This window comes from Diceros bicornis, chromosome 4, assembly GCF_020826845.1.
Source record: "Diceros bicornis minor isolate mBicDic1 chromosome 4, mDicBic1.mat.cur, whole genome shotgun sequence".
Classification (NCBI taxonomy): Eukaryota; Metazoa; Chordata; class Mammalia; order Perissodactyla; family Rhinocerotidae; genus Diceros; species Diceros bicornis.
In genome coordinates this window covers 91814735-91836407 of record NC_080743.1, presented here as the reverse complement: position 1 = coordinate 91836407, position 21673 = coordinate 91814735, and the positions used below count along the sequence as shown (strand labels likewise).

At 36.5% G+C, this 21673-nt stretch overlaps 1 protein-coding gene across 4 annotated transcripts in view; it reads left to right on the top strand.

Moving 5' to 3' along the window:
• Positions 1-21673, top strand: part of RABGAP1L (RAB GTPase activating protein 1 like) — a 689292-nt gene that overhangs the window by 375986 nt on the left and 291633 nt on the right. For all 4 annotated transcript variants that reach the window (XM_058540018.1, XM_058540017.1, XM_058540020.1 and 1 more), the window contains one exon: positions 16073-16186. In XM_058540018.1, the coding sequence (XP_058396001.1) occupies positions 16073-16186 (114 nt within the window). The remainder of the gene's footprint in view (positions 1-16072; positions 16187-21673) is intronic.

The window sequence follows — 21673 nt, the reverse complement described above, 5'->3', positions numbered from 1 at the left end:
GGCAATGTCAACATAATCAGGTCAGTACTCTCTCAATACAGGATTAGTTAAAATTTGCTTCCATAATTTTGACAGTCCCAGGAGCAATAGTCATCTCTGAGATTTGCACAATCTTCTGTGGAGTACTTTGAAGCCAAAGTCTATAGAAAATGTTTAAGACCATCCCCCAGTTTGTGCTTTTTACTGGTGTTTATCTATTAGCCCAGGGTGGTAGGATAAATCCTTGTTAATTATATCCCATATGGAAGCATGGCTAAGAAATATCATTCTTGGTAATGAGCTTAGCCACTTTGTAAGAAACCTTGCCCTCTCAGAGGACTGATGGAAGAAGTAAAAGCATAAGCAGTTCTTCTCTGTAACAAAAGCAACGTACACAGTTGGAGGCAGGTTTTGAAAACTTTATTTCCATCCTTCTCTCCTTTTTTTTTTTTTTTTTTTTGGCTGGGGAAGATTTGCCCTGAGCTAACATCTGTTGCCAGTCTTCCTCTAGTGTGTATGTGGGCCACTGCCACAGCCTGGCCACTGACGAGTGTTGTAGGTCCACACCTGGGAACTGAACCCAGGCCGCTGAAGCGGAGCATGCCAAACTTAACCACTAGGCCCCTGGGGCTGGCCCAGCCTCTTTACTCTCCCATTCAAAAGACATTTTTTTCTGTCGCCCTACAGAGAGAAAAGTTAATGACAAAGAGATTGAGGGTATAGAGTGTGGCTTCTGAGTTGAAATCGTGACCTGCACTGTCCAGGATGGTAGCCACTAGCCACATGTACTGTCAGTCACTTGCAGTGTGGCAAATCTGAACTGACAAGTGCTGTAAGTGTAAAAATTTTCGTACCAGATTTCAATGACTTAGTATGCAAAAGGGAATGAAAAATATTTTGTTGAGATGGTAATACTTCAGATTCGTTGGGTTAAAGGAAATATTATTAAAATTAATTTCCCCTATTTCTTTTTACTTTTTTAATGAGGCTACATGAAAATTTTAAATTACATATGTGGCTTGCATTTGTCGCTTGCATTGTATTTCTTTTGGGGAGCATTGATTCTAGACCAATACTGAGGCTGCTTCACCCAGCCTAGCTTTGAAATATGGCCCATTATCTAATGTCAGGACACACCCCCACCCAAACAGGGCTAAATTTTGCCCAATGTTTTCTTCTGGTCCTGTCCATCTCCCTACCCCTGCTTGAAGGAGTATTTGGTGATTTGCCAGACAGGTAGGGAACATAAAAAAAAATCAGCCAAGTTTGCCCAATTAGAGGTGAGGGCAGATGGTCTTGGATGGGATGAGGACACCAGGATGGTGCGGCCCAGAGGCAATGGATGTGCCAAGGATATTCCATGAAGCAAGTTTACGGAAGTCCAGCAAATTTCAGACTTTTCTGAAACTACTTCAGTGGTTTTGTTTTTGGTTGAAATATCAAATTTTTCCAAGATACTTGTGCTCCTTATTTTTCAGTGACCCTGTTTTGCCTAGTCACGGTCCGAGTGGTTTACCTTCAGAAAACACCAAACCTTACTGAGTCCAGTCCTAAGGGGTAGGATGGCAGGCTATGAATCCCTGAGCCTTGGGAGCTAAGCTCCTGCTGTGGTTAGTTGGTTGCAGACAAAAAGATAAAAGTAGCTGATGAAAATTGTTTCAGAGGAAGTGGACTGTCTTTGTATGTATGTGTGTGTGTGTGTGTGTGTGTGTGTGTGTGAGAGAGTGAGAGAGAGAGAAGGAGAGTGTGTGTATGTGTATTAAAGAAATTTCTGTTTAAATTGTTTTCAATTGAAAATTCTGTTTTAAAGAATACACTGTAAGAAGAAAAATCACATTTTTCAGTTAATTTACAATGTAATCAAAGACTAACAATTTGTTCAAAAGTGCACCATTATAATCAGATACTATAGTGCCTGCTAGTTACTTAGTTTATGAAATTTCAATAAAAATTTTAAAACCCTTCAGAAAAATAAGAATATTTAAGTGTAGATGCTAACATTTATTTACTTTAAATTTTTTAATTTACAAATTTGTTTAAAATATGCAACCCATAAAATTTTATTTTACCTGAATTGGCAGTTATATATAAATATTGCTTGTCCCAAGGCCACCACACCCACCAAATCTTTCAAGTTTTGCCCTGATACTTCTTCATATCAATATTTGCAATGTAAAAACCAGAAAAATAAATGTCCTTTGATAAGGCATAGACTGTACTAAAATCTCAGGTTTTTGTAGGTTTATGTCATTGTACTAATTTTGAAGCCACTGTCTTCTGTGACCAGAAAAGTTGTCAGATGTAAATTGATCGATCTTTATCTGGCATTTGAACGGAGGAGAGACAATGTTGACTAAGTAAACATTGTCTGCATCTTTGTCTTTTATTCACTAGGAGGAATATTTATCTGTTCCCTGCCTTCATGTCTTTGGGGGTCTCAGGCCAGTCTGCTATATCTTAATTTGATCTTATTTTCCAGGCCATCAATTCAGTTTTTCTGTGCCTCACAGGCTTGGCATTCTCACTGATAATGGCGTCTGTCCATTGTATCTAGATGTCCTCATTTTCCTCGTAGTCTTTTATAGTTTAGAACAGATCTTTATGATTCTATTCACAGCAGTATCTGAGGCTTTTAACTAATATTTGCTTATTTTTATTAAGTAAATTTAACACAGCTTGCTTGAGAAGCCAAATGTGGCTAGTTTATATCAAATATGGTAACTTTCAGACCAAAGTATTTAAAAGCAGGTTAAACAAGAACAAAATGATATGTGAAGAGTACTCAAGAATTGATTTTCCCAATACTGTAATATTAGTAATCTGGGTAGGGCTGCCACATTTAGCAAATAAAAATACAGGTCACTGGTTAAATTAGAGTTTCAGATGAACAAAAACTAATTTTTTAATGTAAGTATGTCTCATGTAATAGTAAATACCATGCATTTTAACTGGGCATCCTATATTTTATCTGGGAACCCTAAAGCTAGAGCAAAGCACAGTAGCTTTTAACCTTTGTGAAATTATAAGACAACTAAAGCCTACATTATGGTTGAGCATATTGAATTGAATACATTTTCTTTATAGGGCACTGATTTTTGGAGCAGCTGCCCTACTGAAATTCTTCAGTAAAACACAAACAAAAAGCTAATAAGTTGAGTTCTTCTATTCATGAAATATTGTTGTGCCTTATTCCCCCTCCAGTGTCATTTTTGTCTGCCCTCTCACTGTGCTGGCGTTTCCTTGATTCTCCTAGGGGCAGTGATACAGTAATGTTGCGATACCTGCTCTCAGGGTTAGAGCCAGACCATTCTTTTTGTCTCACTTACCTCATCCCTTCTCCATCTCTCCTTGACTTGCAGGGGCTGCAGATTTTCCCCTAGTGGCAAAAGCAGAGGTGTCCTCTTGACTGATATTCAGGGTCAGAATGCTGTATCTTTGTTGTTTAAAGAATCAAAGTCAGCCACCACGCCTTTCCTCTTCCTGTGGCTCTCAAATTTGCTACGTTTGTGACAGGTTCTGTGGTTCATGCTGTCCTTTTATGTTTCAGGGCTGCATCCTTTACCATTATGATCTCGAACACAATATCACAGTCATAGTCAGCAAGAAATACTAACATGGAAGAGTGCTGCTTTCTGTGGCTCCTTAGATAATTGCAGCACTATACTGTCTTCATAAAGCATTTTATCCTAGGCTGGGTTGAAGGTAGATTTAGGCAAAAATGTGTGCTTTCTGTTTATCTTAATAAATCTGTGTAAAGGCTTCTTTGATTGTTCTTTCCTATACATTAGGAAGTTAGCATTATGAACTAAGATGTGATGACTTGCTCCAAAGTTACCTCCAAGTAACCCTTGGCAAAGCGGGGTTTTGAACAATGAGACCATCTGTTTCTTGTGAGTGAAAATGTTGTGAATTTTGGCAGTAGTCCTGTCAGGTAACATTCTGCCTGATGATGATTTTTATAACCCCTCTCCCCTGGAGCCAGCTCAAAGCATTTCACAGGGAAGATGTGAGTGCCCAAGAAAAGAAAATATGCCCCAACCTTTTCATTTGTGGTTCACTGTGTAGCATGACCCACCCTCCACTTAAGTAGCAACATAAACTCTTTCTTTATTCTCTGCCTTTCTGCCTTGGTTCACCATTTTTTCCTTTCATGGAATCATTTATTCAACGAGTATTTGATCAGCCACTACTACATACGTATAGAGGACTAGATGTCTTACTATAAGGCACCATCTCTAGTGGCCAGGAGCTTAGTGGAGGTAAAATATGTCTTACCCCAAGGCAATAAGTAATAAGTTTTATATAAGTCTGTACAACTTGGTATTATAAGAGCACAAAGGAATAGGTATTATTTTCACTTGGGATCATTAGGAAAACATCGTGGAAGAAATCTGATATGAGCCTTTATAAGTGGACAGGATTTCAAAGGGGAAGATATGGGAAGTAAGGGCCATCATCCAAGGCAGAGGAAATTGAACAAAGCGTTGAAGCTTGAAAGAACACTGCAACTTTGCAGAATGGAATGTGATTTAGATGGAATGGAATAAGGATTTCTTTCTATTTGAGGATAGCAGGTGGGATCATGTGGTAGATGGATTTGAATGTTACTTGAGAGCAAAACAGTGCTTTACGTGAATTAACTTAAAGTACTGTACAGGCTGATTGAAGGAGAGAAAATCTCCTCTGTGATGATTTAGAGGCTGTTGAAATAGTCTAAGCATAAAGAGGTAATATCGTGAACTATGGTGATGGTGCCAGAAAAGGACACATGTCCTAGCTGACCCAAACAATGCTTGGTTTGTCTAAAGAATAATATTTGTTATTTTCATATTGTGAACTGCTTACCAATTATACCTAATTATCATGCAACATAGGAACCATTCTGTATATGTAACTTGGTGTCAACCACTTAAAGCTTGGGAAAAACAAGAGAGCTTTATGTGTAGAACCAGGTCTAAATAAAAGAGCAGTATAGACAAATGCCTGGAAAGAAACCTCCTTTTAGCATCCATAGCCACTGAATCAAGTCAAAGTACCTTCCAAAAATGGCAACCTAATAAATGAAAAATAAGTGGAGTTACTTTTACAGTTTCTTAATGTTTACAGCACTTGCATTTTCTTTCCCTTTCTTAGAAATTCAGACTTTAAAAATCCTCTCTTAGCAACGTGGCTTTATTAGGAAAAAATTACACAAAAATCTGTGGCCCTTGTAGCATTTAAACCAGAAGCAAATACATATGTTGTTTAGAGGGGATGGGGTGGTGTTTCAACAGTGGGAAAGACCATGACCATAAACTGTTTCTGTCTCTGTATTTTTCTCATGCCAGTGTTATAGAAGCTAAATAACTAACAGTTCAAAAGATAGAAAAAAATCCTCTTTTCGTGAGTATCGTATAGTCTTATGGAGTAGAATAGAAGACGTTAGTCTTTCTTAATTTATAACTTCCAAAAGGTCCTAATATCAAAAAATAGGAGGATCTGTATCTTCCTTTTATTTAATCTGGTATTAAGACCATAAAAAAACCTGAGCCTAGGGCCGGCCCCGTGGCTTGGTGGTTAAGTGCGCACGCTCCGCTGCTGGCGGCCCGGGTTCGGATCCCGGGCGCGCACCGAGGCACCGCTTCTCCGTCCATTCTGGGGCCGAGTCCCACATGCGGCAACTAGAAGGATGTGCAGCTATGACATACAACTATCTACTGGGGCTTTGGGGGGGAAAAATAAATAAATAAAATCTTTAAAAAAAAACCTGAGCCTATTAAGTGCCATAATCCAGAGGTGCGATGAATAGGAAAGAATTTCCTGATTCTTACCTAACCCTGATCTCTACTGCTTCAAGCTATTTTACTGAGAAAGAGTTAACATGTAAACTATGAAGGATACTTCAGATTTCTAAAATATCATATTTGATGTAATTAGCTTCTGGCAGGGTTTTGAACACATTAATTATGTGATTTATCTCCTGTCACTTTTAAAGTAAAAAGACTGATTTTGAAATAATGTGGCATTTGAATGTATCTTTATCTTTTATTGATTTTCATATAAAATAAGGTAAAACTCAGTGAGAAAACCCCAAATAGCTTTTTGTAATGATGAATTTTGGCAATTCCTATTGCGGTAGAATATCTAATTTCTATTTTAAGGTGGAGATCCATCTTGTTTTTTCTGTGGTTTATATAATATCTACAGTTTTTTCATGTGTCATCCCTGGTACTAGAATTAAGGACATTTTGTTATGCATTTTGCTGTGAAATTTTGGTTTGGAAGTCTATGAATTCTTGTCATTGTCTTTGATTTTGGTGCAAATTATTTCCTTTTACTACTGCTCTTGAGTAAATGAAGTTAGAAGACAATTGAAAACTCAGGGCAAGAATTATAAAACTTTAGTCTCTCCATCCTAGGGAATATATGCTTCCCATGCCTGCTTCCCTTATTCTAATTTACTCGACACTCATTTACTAAGCACTTGCTCGAGTCTCAGTCATCAGGGAAACAAAGATAAATAAGAACTGATCGTGGTCCACCTAGAGGTGGCAATCAAGTGGGGATATTCAGACATGGGCACCAGTTAATTAAAATAGCAGAGTGAAAGACCAAAGGACCAATTGATTAACGGAGGAAAAGGGAGAACACTTCCAGAATAATTCTTTGTATGTCAGCTCAGAGATGAGAGTGGAAGTTCTCACTGAGATTGAGAATATGGAAGGACATCTCATTATATGGGAGTTCTGAATTGAGTTTTTGACTGGTTAAATTTTAGATGTGGAATGATAGCTCTGTTAGACAGTAGTTGCCAAATAACAATTTGTGGACTTTTCTTGTAACTGCATAGATATTTGTTAAAAATATAGGTTGCTTGGAAGTACTGTAGAGATATTGGTAGATTAAATCCAGGTGAGATCTGGAAATATGGGTTCTGAAATAGCTTTTCAGATGATTCTGATAATCAGTAAGGTTTGACATCTACTTTAGTAAAGATCCAGGAGAGAGAAGACAGATGGTAGCTGAAGTCACAGGAATGGATGTGATTTCCCAGGGAGAGCAAGGAGAGTGAGCAAAGAACAAGGCTATGGATGTGACACCGTCAGATAAGGACTAGGCAGAGGAGGAATCAGCAAAGAAACTAAAAAGGAATATACTGGGTTAAGGAGCAGGAATATATATTTACCTAAATCTCCTAAGTCTTAGAATAGTAATCACATTTCTGAATCCGTATAGAGAAAAAAAGTGTAGAATAAAAATCTTCAGGTTTCTACTCATGATTTGGCTTTATTCCAGAAAGGATTAGTCAAGTTTCAAATGTGTCCTATTGCAAAAAGATTTCTTCTACTTCCAGAGAAATCTGTTGGAGAAAAAGAAATTGAGCCACTTGAATAAAGAAAAATGAACAGAGTAGAGTATCAGAAAAGAAAGTTGTAATATTAACCAGAATTTGTAAAACAAAAAAATGCCCTATTGTACCCTCCTAGATGAGTTAGAATATTTAATTTATCAAAATCTTTGTAATTGAGAACTAAAGCTATTGTATAGTCTCTCAGGAAGAAATCCTTCTGTTCTTAGCCCTTCCTGTTGCTTTTGTTGTTGTGGTGATCAGTGCATCTTCTACTACAAGGTGAGTAAAAACGAAATATGTGCTGTTATAAAAAGAAATAGAATGGCAATTATATAACCTGACTTGATGTAAAAATTAATTCTCTTTTTCAAAATCCATATCCCAGAATAGAGTAACTTTATTGATCCTATAGGATTTTAAAATATACACATAATTGACATTTATTTAGGGATGCCGTTATTGTTCACTTACACTTACTCTGCTTTGGAGTTCCAGGTGACCCTTTATGCAAATGAATTATAGGATAGTTTCAGTAGTTGTGTCATCTACGTTTAATTTAGTGGTCTTCACTGATGACATATAAATTTTTGAGGCGCTCAGCGAACAGGTGGTCAAATGGTCAATAGTGGTCTAATATTTTTAACCTTTGAGGTTCTACATTAAAGGTGACTTTTTAAAAGTCATCTGAATTAATACAGTGTTGGGGGACTATTGTTTTGTGAATAATATTTTGTGAAAAATAGAGGAAAAGGTAGGCCATAATATATATCTTTGAATAGAGAAAATTTACTGGTGAAAATACCACAATGAGATCTTCAAATTTGTTGATGGCTAACTTGTTAGAATTTAACCAGTTTCAAAGTTAGAGAGGCAGCATAGATCACACAAGATAATCCTCACTTCTAATACCATTTGTAAGTTCAGGTTGTTACCAAAACTACCCTCAGGTTCAATAACTCACTACAAGAACTCACAGAGCTCACTGAAAGCTGTTATACTCATGGTGCCAGTGTATTACAGCTAAAGGATGCAGATTAAAGCCAGCCGCAGGAAGAAGCACATTGGGCGGAGTTCAGGAGACGTACCAAACATGGAGCTTCCTTTGTCCTTTCCCTATGGAGTCATGAACAACATGACTCTCCTGGCATCAATGTGTGATGATACACATGGAGTATTGTCAGCTAGGGAAGCTCACTTGAGTCTTGTTGTCCAGCGTTTTTGTAGGGGCTCATTCACGTACTGCACACGTGACTGACCTTTAGTTTCTAGCCTTTCCATGGATAAAACTAATACTGCATGTCCCAAAGCCCCATCATAAATCACATTGTTAGACTGTTGGGTGGCCGAGGGCCACATGCAAACAGTGACTTCCTATCAAGCATGACATTCCAAGAGCCTAGAGATCCCCTTCTAGTAGCCAGTGGCAAAGGCCAGCCCTCTTTTTGGGTAACGTTTACTCTTTACTGCACACCAATTCTTTCAGATAGTAGAAGCAGATGAGGCCAGACTGAAACAAGAGTTCGCAAAACTGTGACTACAAAGTCCACAGCAGATGAAATGGCTCTTTGTTGACTATAGGATTAAATTAAAACATCTTTGTTCAAGATAACCTTCCATATTCTAGATCCCAGTCAGCTTGCCTTTTTATGAATTCCCTTCTGTAGTCAATTAAGTCCTTTCTCCTGGACATGCCAAGTGCTTTCCTGCTTTGGAGCCTCTGCTCACACCACACTTGCTGTCAATGTATTCTCCTGAGATCTTTCAGTTGTGTTGAGCTCATCCTGTCTGCATTACTCAGCCCTGTCCCCGTCTCCTGTGGAAGGCCACTTGTGGCACTTGAACCCTTCTGCAGTCACTTTCTCTACTGAATTCCTGTAGCTAATATTGCCCATATCATTTATTTGGCTGTTATGATATGTTTCTTTCCGTTGATGTTTATACCTATATTTTGTCTTTGCAAATAGATCTTAACTTCTTGCAATTTAGGAACATTATGGACTATATCCTCTGCCTTTTGATCCCCTAGGTCAAATGTCTTGCACATGGAAAGTGTTAGATAAACGTTTGAATGGTAAGCTTTCATATTGACATGTGGAGCTAGGATCATATCATTCAAATATTTGAATTAAAACATCTTGTAAAAATAATCTAAATTATACTTATAAATTTCTGAGGTAGCCATGTAGCCAGGAAAGTATTGGAGTCATTTTTGGCAATTCGTTGAAGACATCTGCAAACATAAAGGTCAGCAAAATGCTGGAAAATGCCTAGAGAAGTGCTGCCATGCTGCTCCCCCCTCAGGGCTTTTGCACATGTTTTCCCCTCTGCCTGTTAAGCTCTTTCTCTAAATATTTGAACCCTCACTCAGAGAGGCAAAACCACCCACCTAAAATATCAGCCCTCTCCTCACTATCTCTTTATCTTGTTTTATTTTTTTTCATAGTACTTTTCACTAATCTATATTATATGCTTGTTTTTTATGTCTTTTTCCCCTACTACTATAAGCTCCACAGGGGAGGGACACTGTCTTGCTAACGGTTATATCTTTTGCACCTAAAACAGTGCCTAATTCTTAGTAGGTATTCATAGAAGTATTTGTTGAATACATGAATGAATTTGTACTATGAAGCAAATAGGAAGCTTAATTTTTTGTGTACTTTCAATATTTATGTCGTTCAATTCAGTAAGATGTAATTGAGCCCAAAGAGTTTCAAAGAGAAGCAGCTAAAGTGATTGAAGTTGTGGTAGAATGTTTTCTAAAGTTATTAAAAATTATTCAACTTGTAAAAATTATAACTAGGTGTGTGCATGGTCAAAGTTAATAAAATTCTAAAATATAATGATTAGGTGAAAATAGGCACGTTTATCAAATGCTGGTTATCAGAAGCATTCTTTAAAGTTTTGTGGAAAATGAAAGAATGGTATTTTTACACAATGGGTAGTAAATATGGAGCTCTTAAAATTTTTACTTATTTCAAAAGGGCTTAAAAGGCTGTTTTGATAAAAATCATAATTAATAATTTAAAAAATAATGCAAAGTTAGAAATATATCTAACTTTGCACAATAACAGCATGGAGTTCAGTTATTGTGCTTCATTTTACAAGGAGTTGCAAGGTTTATTATTGCCTGTTGATATGAGTTTCCAAGACTATCAAGCTCCAGTTGAACTTTTATTTTGGGACAATGAGAGGTCAGCAACCCTGGGAATGAGGACATATCCAAATATGGCCCTTGATGCATTTGGTAGGTGTATTTGGAGTCTAAAAGTAACCCCAGATATTTATCAGAGAGAGTCATCTCTAGCTTTGACCTAGATTCCCTAGGATCTCTGGGAAATCCAAGCTGTGCCCATAGGCTGCAGTGCTTCTTAGTCTTCTTGTCCCAAAGAAATGCTTTATTCTATTCAAATATTTCCCACTCCAGTCCAGCACTTCCTTCAGGATCAAGGTATCCATCATGTATATCGCCTCTTCTTATAAATACACTTCCTCCTCTCCCTTCTCTTCCCCTTGCCCTTAGTTCTCATTGTTGCTACTCTCCCTGAAGAGATTTCTTTCTAGTTGAAGCCAGAATATGGCTAATAAATTTGACCTTTGTATCAGGCTTTGATTCTGAGACATTTGGCAGCATATGTGGATGCAGTGCCTGGGAAGCAGCTTGCTCACAATGTGATTTAGTTGATGTTTATTTCTTTGCTTCCATATTATTCTGCTTTTGCTGAGACTTCCTCCTATATTCAAGGAATGAAGACTGGCAGTTATCCAACCTTTTTGTGATACTGTTTCTAGCTTACGGCTTTAGTAGCACGTTTGAAACTAAAATGCACTTTTATATTTTCTTCTTTCATCTCTGCGTCTTTGGATTTTTGGCAAACATCAAGGGAGATGAATCAGACCCACCACTGCAAACCCACCTGCTTTCGGGGACATGTAAGCCGACCAGTTTGTGATGTTTTACCGTAGATCTAGCTCCAGCATAGAACTAAAAGAGCATCATTGTGGAGTAAGAATAGAAGGCATGTTCTAAGGTCAAATTTTTTTTAAGCTCTGAATCATTTATCTGCTGACAGATTGTGGCTGGACATGGTCTACAGTGACATTTTTAATGACACCAACAAATTGGCGTGGTACTTATAAAGTTGAAATGATTTTGTAGTAGATGAAAAGTGAAAATGCAGTTATACTTTGGATTTGACACTAGGGATTAATATGAAAAGATGCTGTCATAGTTGTAAAAATGTAGCAAACCAAGGTACAGTCAAGGTGTTTGTTTATTGGGACATTACTTTTACATTTCATCTGGTGCTAAGGTCACATGTGAAAACAGTCTTCCTCACTAAAATACCTTTCCAGTTGTTGACAGCCCCGAAATTGTTTTATAAAAAATAATAGGCTATGGTCATCCAAACCTGTCGTCCTAATACTTGTTGACACATGAATGCTGTATTCATTTATTTCTCACAACGCACAAGTAAGTGATGATTCCCTTTGAATAGGAATGAAAAGGATTACAAACATGTCAGGGTATATACATTACACTGGAAGAACAGTTTATGTGATATTCTTGATAGCAACTGTAAATTGAATCCACTTAAAATGATCAAAAGTTAATCAAGCTACTTATCATACTTCTTAGTTTGGTTTTAAACTGATCTTCAACGAGCTCAATTATATCCTCTGTTGGACCTTTGATTTTATCACACTAGAGATCGATGTCTTTTTTGAAGATGTTTAGTCTTGTGACTTGGTGGTTTGGAAATTAAAGAAAATCCGTGAAAGGTAAACTAAATAGGAATTTTATTTTCTATGTGGTGGTAGTGTGAGGAGTGTGGGGGGGAATAAAACTCAACTTTTAAGACTTTCTTCCAAACCTCTCACTACCACTCCCTGTTTCTAGTCTGAGTCAGCTTTTGTGTGTGACCCAACCTGACTCCTCCTTAGGCAGATGGAAGATGATCTCAAGGACTTTGCCTGCCAGTTACATTCTTGGTGGTGATGGTCCAGAAGGGAGGTATGCAATAGTGACAGTGGCATTTGTCCTCTCCATAACCATGGCATCAGCCTTCCTCTGATCCTCAGAAGCCATATTCTAAAGTAACGATGGAAATGGTAGCTGCTCTGGTATGTTTAGCTTCTACTCTACCCTGTCTTTCCCATCATCCTTCTGGGTATATTTGTGTGCATCTTTCTTTATTGCATGGATATATGCAAAGCTGGGGCCAGAGTGTGTATCAATTGATAAAAACATCACTTGATCCAAATAATTGTTCACTTTTGTTTTTATTCATGGAATAAGTGAAACAAGGATAAATTTAGGACACGTAAGTTACATGATAGGAAATTCAGAAAATTTTACAGGGTATGTATGCGTTAATACGTTATCATGCTAAAAGCTCTAAGGGAATTGGTTTCATAATCATAATGTTAATGATATCCAAAGAAAAACAGTAGTTTATTTTATTATTTAAAGTGCACAAATACAGAAAGATGTCTAAAATATATATTCACCAAAAAATTTAAACAGTTAGATGTGATTCTTAAGGAAAAGGGGGAATGATAATTATTATTTTTATTTATTTCTTTAGTGAGTGCTCAGTCTGTACTAGGCAGTGTATTAAGGACTGTACGCATGTTATTTTATTCTAAACAACATGAATTTTGGTATTATCCCATTTTACAGATGAGGAAACTGAAGTTTAGTGAGATCAAGTAACTTGTCTGAGAGCCTATAGGTATTAAGTGGAATAGCCAAAAGTAGAACTAATGAATTTGTCTCCAAAGCTATTAAACCACCAAACGGGCCTGAGATCTGGATGCAAGATGCATCTACTGGGAAGTACATTGTGGGTCAAGTTGTGAGTCTCTGGATATTGGTGAAGTAGCTGCCCATGAAGGAGTGAGTTCTTCTCTATTCTCTCTCTGAAGATAAGTGGCAGGACTTCAGGAGACTATGCTGATGGGGACCTTCCAAGAAAATGACCTCATATCAGTTTTGGTTGTGTTATAAAATGTTTTCAGTCATATAAAAAAAAAACGTTTTCACATGAAACCTTTTAACTTCAGATATTTAGATGGAGAATTATTTGGCCTCTTTTTTGTACTTCTTCTCTGTTCATTTTATTTCTTGTAAAAATTGACAACTATAACTGGAATAAGTCTAAAAATAAAGAAATTAATATTGAAGAGAAAAATTGTTTTATTCTCCCTCTACAGAGTGTTAGGTTTTGTGACTACCTGACTGAAATATTTGTTGAATGAGTGAGTGAGTGAATTTGAGGGATTAGGTGTGGATTCCTGAAATATATACTGTTCCTAGAACTCTCAGCTGTATGGGTAATTGTGAGGTGATTAACTTTTACTTTCACTTTGAAAACACAATTATTTTCTCTAGTCTGTTATACAATTTCATTAATATTAGTCTATTTATAAGAGTCTAGTGTACCTCTTGACCTTCACTTATATGAAAGAGATCAGTGAACAATGTAGCAAAAACAGCTTATTTAGTCTGTAAAGTGAAGTTTCCCTTAGCCAACTGAGATTACTGTGCAAGAAGAAAACTCTAGAAACACACGTGTAGAAAGCATTTAAAAGTAATCCTAAGAAGGGAAAGTTTATTAAGTAAGAAGAAGTTGATGATTTTTATTTCATTTGATTTTTGGCCCTTTATTTTTTTAAAACAAACAAGGAAGATTCAAGTATGCACAGAAAAAAATTACTCAATATTATGCAAAATTACTTTCTAGAAATTTTTGATCAATTTCTCTTTTTCTGAATCAGACTGTTGGTAACATTTAAACACAGCATGATGCCAAATGAGTAGGCAGTTTCTAGGGAATATAGTCCAATGATTTCTCTCCCTTCACATCTTGAAAGATGCAAAAAGAGTTATCCTGAGAACCACACAGCACATGTTTGTTCCTGAAATAGTTCAGCAGTGCAGTAGTAACATTTTCACTGGTCATCTTTTCAAATAGTCTGTAAGTGGAAACTATTACTATATGGAAAGAGAACCCTTCTATTGGAGAAAACCTGGGCTGTGAAAACTTGCTTCTACCTGGTACCAGATACCCCTACTTAGACTCCATACCAGGTCAGATAAAACATACATATCGTAATATATCTCTTTATGCAGTACCTTTATATTTACCTCATTCTATACCCCTTTCTCACCCCAAAATTTTCTTTATCATCAGAAACTGCATTTACTTTGATAAATATAAACTTTCTATGTATTCTTTTACTTAAGTTATGGCAATTTTTTAAAGTTCCATTTTTATTCAGCTTTAGCATTCTATTCCTGTAAGCCATCAGAGTTTCCTCTGGAGTGATTTGTAATATGTTTGGTTTTGTTAGCAAATTTGGAACTTTTCAGTTTGTGTCCTTTCTCTACATGATATAAGATCTAATTACCACTCAGCATGAAATAGCAGCTGAAATGAAAAAGGCAGCAAGCAAGAGAAGGCACTGGCTTAACTTAGAGCTAATCAACTACTTGCTTCTTATATACTTCTCAGCGAGAGAGAGAAAGGAAAATGGCATTCATTAAAGTAACTGATGTAGTAAACATTTTTTTTCTTTCTTGATTTTAACTTAAGGAATTAATTTGATTAAATCTTTATGGAAGCAAGATATTAAACAATACTTTTAATTTGCAATACTAGTCATTGATGTTTCCTCAAATTGTGCAAAATACTTTCATCACCAGGGTTGTTAGAAGTAGTCCCATTCTATTTTCCTGACATTTAAACAGATAAAACAAGCAACATTTATAGCATAAAAATAACGTCAAGTGAATTATTAATAATTTTTTATAAGGCTTAGAATTTTACTCAGTTTTGAGCTTTTGGATCCTGAATCTATCTGAAAAAAATCTCTAGATTTGCCTTTAACGCATATGTCATCTTAATATAGTAGTTTTGGGGCTTTTTATTTTGTAGAGTGAGTGAGTTGGGTAATTAACCTATCAGGAGAAAGATTGATAATGTTTTTAGTTTTTAAATTACTGTGGTCTGAGTTTTCACCTATCAGATTGTCAAAAATTAAAAAGTTAGATAATATGTGGTATTGGGCAGGTGTGGAGAAACAATATTCTATCACTGTTTGGAGTATTTGGAGTTGATGTATTAGTACAACTTTGGAGGGAAAGCACCTTTATCAAAAATGGGTATGCATATACCCTTTGACCTAGCAATTCCACCCCTAGGAACCTATCCTTAAACATGTATGTATAAAAATGTTCCTAGTGTTATTATTTGTAATATAAATAGAGAAAATGCAAAAAAATCATTAATAGGAGAATATTAAATAAATTATGATATATCCATATCCAGATGTACCTCATTGTTTTTAATAGCTGCTCCTAAAGAGAATGAAATATATTTGCATGTATTGATAAGGAATATTCTGTAAGTTATCCTATTACATGAAAGGAGCATATAGTTTACTTCTGTTTGTGCTTCAGAAAGCAAAGGATGGAGATGTGTGTATACAACTTCCCTCCCTCTCCTCCTCCTCACATAAACCTGCATTCACATATCCATAGAGGAATGGATGAAAGGGTACGCAAGAAGCTATTGATACTATTTCTCTCTAGTGAATGGGACTGTGGGTCTGGGATGGAAGGCAGGGGCTTTGTTTTGGTGAGGGGACATACTTTTCTGTGCTGTTTGAATTTTTTTTTTTTTTACTATATGTGTATATTAGTTTTAATAATTAAAAAGAAATTTTAAATTAATAACCAGGTCTTTTTTTTTTCTTTTTTAGGACTCAGCCCAGGAGAGTGTTATTACTCGAGATATTCATCGTACATTTCCTGCACATGATTACTTTAAAGATACTGGAGGAGATGGCCAGGAATCACTCTACAAGATCTGCAAGGTAGGGCCCTCCACCTCATTTCTTCTAACTCATTTCCAAGGCTATATTTTAGGAACCCATCTTAAAGATTTTTAGATTTTTTTCTGTCTTCATGTCTTATTTGCACTGTGCCATGTGCTTTACATTTACGATACCAGATCCTCGGTGCTGAGTCCTGAAGGTGACTTTTTGGCTGCATGTTCTGTGCCTTGTTGTGAGGGAGGAGGCACAGTGTGGCCTCAGTTTGGCTCTGCTGCTCACAGGAGTGGAACAGAAGGTCCTCTCAGGCTACTAGAGTAAGGTTCACAGGAGTCCCGAGGACTCTGCCCTTCTGACAACATAATGTGGCAGTTGTCTCAATTTTTTGACACTAAGCCAGAGTCAGAAACAGTGTGGTACCTGTTTTTGAATACTGGCAAATTCTCTGATGTTGATAGACTCTGAGTTATGTCACATCATACCTCTTTGTGCAGTTTTTATGTCCCGTTTTGAAATCTTTCTTCTCCCTCATTTTTAGTAGGCTTGGAAGAAAACTGTTTCCTGATCTTCAGTAAAAATGTGCTGCTTGGGTACAAAAGATTCTGTCTCTGTTAGTGGAGAATAGTCATCAGATTATTAATTTCTCAAGGTTATATCAGAAATATAGAATGACTTTTTAACTCATTATATATAGTTATCTTATATTGTCAGTGCTAATTGAGGCCAAAGACTTAAAATTACAAAGTCCGTTAAACAAAGTTTTGCTCTTTATTCTCAAACTTAAGATGCCCTGCAAAGTGTGGTGGGTATACACAACATTGTCCTCCTCTACCATTCCAGTAGACATTGTTAATCAATAGTAAACTACACAGAAATCTTGTAATGATATGAAGAAAAAGCAAACACCGTGGCTAATTTGGATGTTAGGTAATCAGTTCCTGAATAATCAAATTTAGTATTTTATTGAGTAGCAAAGATTAGCTAGTAGGTAGTCAGAAGTATACTCACGTATCAATGTCATTTTATATTTACTGTTTTTTTTAGATGGCACTTATAAAAGCACTTGCCTGCGTGTGCTAACTAGGCAAGATTGATGCTTAATTCTGCAAATGGCATGGCATTCATTCAAGTCCATCTTGCATGTTGGTGGTTTAGCCCTCTGCCCACTTCTGTCTTTTTTTTTCTTTTTTCTGTTCTTTTCTCTTGATATAGCCATTTTGGAGGATTATAAATATACACACTGATTGGAAATCTATTTTTATATGGATATATCATTCAGAGCTAGAAATGCATAAATAACTTAAAATCTGAGAGTGTACTGATTTCTGGAAAGTGATATGTCATCTAGTTTTAAAATGTCAAAAACCATTGAACACCACAAAAAATATATAATATATTCATTATATGCTTGTAAAAGGAAAAAGTAATTAAAAAAATTTCTACCAATTTTGAAATTCTACAACCTAATTAGCTTCTGGCTTGTGTAAGGAAGATATCAAAATTTACAGTTTCTAAATTTATTTAGAGGGGTCTGGCTTAATGGGATATGGAACAGCATTTTCCCCCTAGCATTTAGTATATTTTTAGCCAATCAGTCACTTTTCCCTCAATTTTTCTCTGATACTAGATATTCTTTTCACATAACTAAAACAGATGGTTCTATGTGCTTGCAGCCTGTGACTTACAATTTTGTTCCATTGTAGTAAAAATAGTATTTGCCTCATTATGTAATATTTAGAGGGGAAATATCTGAAACATTGCTAAACACAAGATAAAAGTTAAGTAGTTGGGGGCCGGCCCAGTGGTGCAAGCAGTTAAGTGCGCGCACTCTGCTGCGGTGGCCCGGGGTTCGCTGGTTCGGATCCCGGGCGTGCACCGCTGCACTGCTTGTTAGGCCATGCTGTGGCGGCGTCCCATATAAAGTAGAGGAAGATGGGCACGGCTATTAGCCCAGGGCCAGTCTTCCTCAGCAAAAAAGAGGAGGATTGGCATTGGATGTTAGCTCAGGGCTGGTCTTCCTCACACACACACAAAAAAAGTTAAGTAGTTGGTACCTTAAAGTAGTTGATACCCCTTGCTTTGATATTGCAGATAATAATCCAAAAAATGTTTAGTACATTTACACAGCTTTTGTAGCCATTTTATATTATCAAGATATGTTTTGTAACATGATTAGACGGTTTTAAAACATATTCATTCTGAGTAAAGAATATTATAAAAATGTAGCTCTAAGATACCGTATAATTACCGACTAGCTTAAGTTACACTAAATTTTGTGAAAATGTAGAAAACAAAAGAATCATATTAAAAACATTTCAAAATTCAAGATAGTAAATAAAATTTGCTAAGGCTTGTAACATTGTACTAAAATATATATTAAACATAATTTCACAACAGTCTTTGATAATGGAAGAGAGGCAGAGATGAATATATCAGAAAATGTTGGAGAAACCAGAATTTGCTGGGGTCCTACCATGCGGACCATGTGGTTTGTAGTTAACACACTTCCTTCTCCTCTTGATCTACTACTATTTAGTGGTCCAGTGCTCATGCAGGGGCACCTCTGGTAGTGGTGATAACTCACAAATAGGATAGCATACTTATGAGTAATTTAGAGTTGAATATTCTTCTCAAGTTTGTGCACTCACTTTCCTTTGCTTTTTGTATCCAATTTGAGCCATACTCTTTCATTTTATGACCTTCATTCTGTATCCTCAAAAGCTAGCATGTGTGACTTTTAAGGCCACTGAGTGTGGTCTATCTATTCTATCATTTTTATTTCTAGAATAATATCCAGTATCATACCTCACACTCTCAGCAATATACCTTTGAGTTTCCATTCGGGATTCCTTGCACAAAACTGAATAAACATTAATAATATAAATAAGCTGCTTTGTTATATAATCTATAATAAGGACAGTTTTACTTCTTCTTTACCAATTCTCATTCTTTTTTTTCTTCTTTGTTTTTTCGGTGAGGAAGATTGGCCCTGAGCTAACATCTGTGCCAATCTTCCTCTATTTTGTATGTGAGACACCACCACAGCGTGGTTTAATGAGCAGTGTGTAGGTCTGTGCCCAGCATCCGAACCTGCAAACCCTGGGCCACTGAAGGGGAGCACATGTACCCAACCACTACGCCACCGGGCTGGCCCCCGTTTTTTTTTTCTTATTCTTTTTCTTGTCCTACTGCACTGACCAGAACCTCTATTATAGAGGTAAAGTGAAGCAATGATAGTAAGATATCCTTGTCTTTCTCCTGATTGTAAAAGAAATGCATCTTATGATTTACCACTAAGAATGGTGCATCTTATTCACATCAGCAACACACTTCTAGACCTTTTTTTTATACAGTGCCTTCCATGTGTTATAATAATTTCAAATTTACAGAGTACTTTTACATTTTATTACCTCATTTATTTTTGACAACTCCTCATTAGTGGAGCCTATACTAGAAATACAATATGTTGTGCTCTTAAAGTGAGACAGAAATTAAGAGAATTTCAGTAGCAGTAAGTGTAGAAATCAACTCTGGTTTCAAGGTTACAAAAGTTTGACTTTGTAGTTGAAAAGTTTTCTGTGGCTCTGGTGAAAGGAGAAATGATCTCAACTGTCAGATTACAGGGAAGACTTAAAAACTTGCTGTCATGTTTTAATGGCCCTGTCAGTTTCAGTTTTTGCCTCTTAATATCTTTTTCAGAGTAGGAGGAAAGCAAAATGGTTCAAAGAATCTTCTGTTGTCATAAATTTATGTGTGTAAGTTGAGCGGAAAGTATAATAGAATTCATAAGATTCTGAAAACGAATGGGTTTGGGCTCCCCTCCCTTCATCCCTCTCTGCTCCCTCCCTCCCTCCCTTCCTCCCTCCTTCCTTCCCTTCTTCCTGTCTTTTCTATTGGTTAGATCAATAACATATTTTAAAATAATGTTTTTGAAAGGAAGAAAAATATACTACCACCCCAAGTATCTTTAGCACTTGTCTAATTTATGCATGATGTAAAATCTGTTTTCAGTTGGAAGATGGGTTGGCACAGTTTAAAGGACTGAACATCAAGAGATCTGGTTCTGGTCTTGATTCTTCCCCTGAGCAGATCTAAGACTTTGGGAAAATCACTTTTTGGATTTCCTCCTCAGTAAGAGTGTGTGGGGTCTAATAAGATTATTCCAATTTTAATTTGCTATGATTCTAACTGTTGTTTAAAAAAATTTTCATGAAAGTTAACAGATGAATGCAGAATTTAACGGTTAATTCCTATGCTGGATATTAGTTCTATTTCTCAATACCAGAGCTATAAAGGAGTGTGCTTTAACTTTGAAGACTTTACCTGACTTTCTGTTGGATATGTTTCATGCACATGTGAAATGGAGTGCATTTAGTGATTTACTTTTAGATATATATGTCTCTTTATAAGACCTAAGACCTGTCAGTCATAGCAATCAGCCAAAATATTGTTCACAATAGTATAGACTAAGTGACTCTTGGTGTGCAGTTTCATTTGAAGTATATATTTTTTTCTAATTTTCTGATTAGAGCAATTCCTTTCTGAAAAAGAGGCTACTCTTATGAATTGAATGGGAGGGATTGGATATATTATAGAGAGATCAATACCTTTGTTCATCTAGGTTAATACTTTGATAGTATAATGGTTTGTGGAAGGACAAAAATAAACTTAACCCTTGTTTTATCAAATATTTTTCTCAAAACAAGATTGGATGTAATGTAAGAACTAAAGCATTTCAGGTATTATTTTGATACCAATAAAGAGTGATCTGCTGCATGATTTTTATCCAAATGATCATTGACTCTTGTAAAATTAGATATAATCATGCACTATTTCTATTGTTTTCTAGACTTGGAAGGGTATTTGTGGTTATAGGGATGGATTATGTTTTACTGAGTTGATAGTATTTTCAATATAATTTTCTATTTATTTGACTACTCGTAATATAGTTCTCTTCCTTGGAGTGTCTAAATGATCCCTAATTTGAATGCCAGCATTTACTGAACAAGTATGGTCCACTGTTCTTTGCTCTGCATGGCCCGGTTTACCCCACAATGTGAGCAGCCTGTGGGACTCCTCCTACTCACATCCTTGGCATCTGATTGGCTCCAGAATGAAGGCTGTTTGGTGCGGAATGATAGGTGTCCCTGGATCAAAATGCACCCAAGAGCTTTAGTTACAGCGGTCCCTTGGGGGAATCAGGTAGCTCTTGGAGAATCAAGCAGGTCTTTTCTATTCTCTCTGTACCTCCCCTCTCTCCATTGAGTTTCTGGCATGCTTCTTTGAATTGCAGCAGCCTTCTAAGGTGGATCCCAACAGGGGGCTGCTGAGGAAGAAATCTTTTTTTTTTTAATTTAATTTTTTATTTTTTAATTTATTTTCTTTTTTTATTTTTTTTTGTGTGTGAGGAAGATCAGCCCTGAGCTAACATCCATGCTAATCCTCCTCTTTTTGCTGAGGAAGACCAGCTCTGAGCTAACATCTATTGCCAGTCCTCTTCCTTTTGTTCCCCAAAGCTCCAGTAGGTAG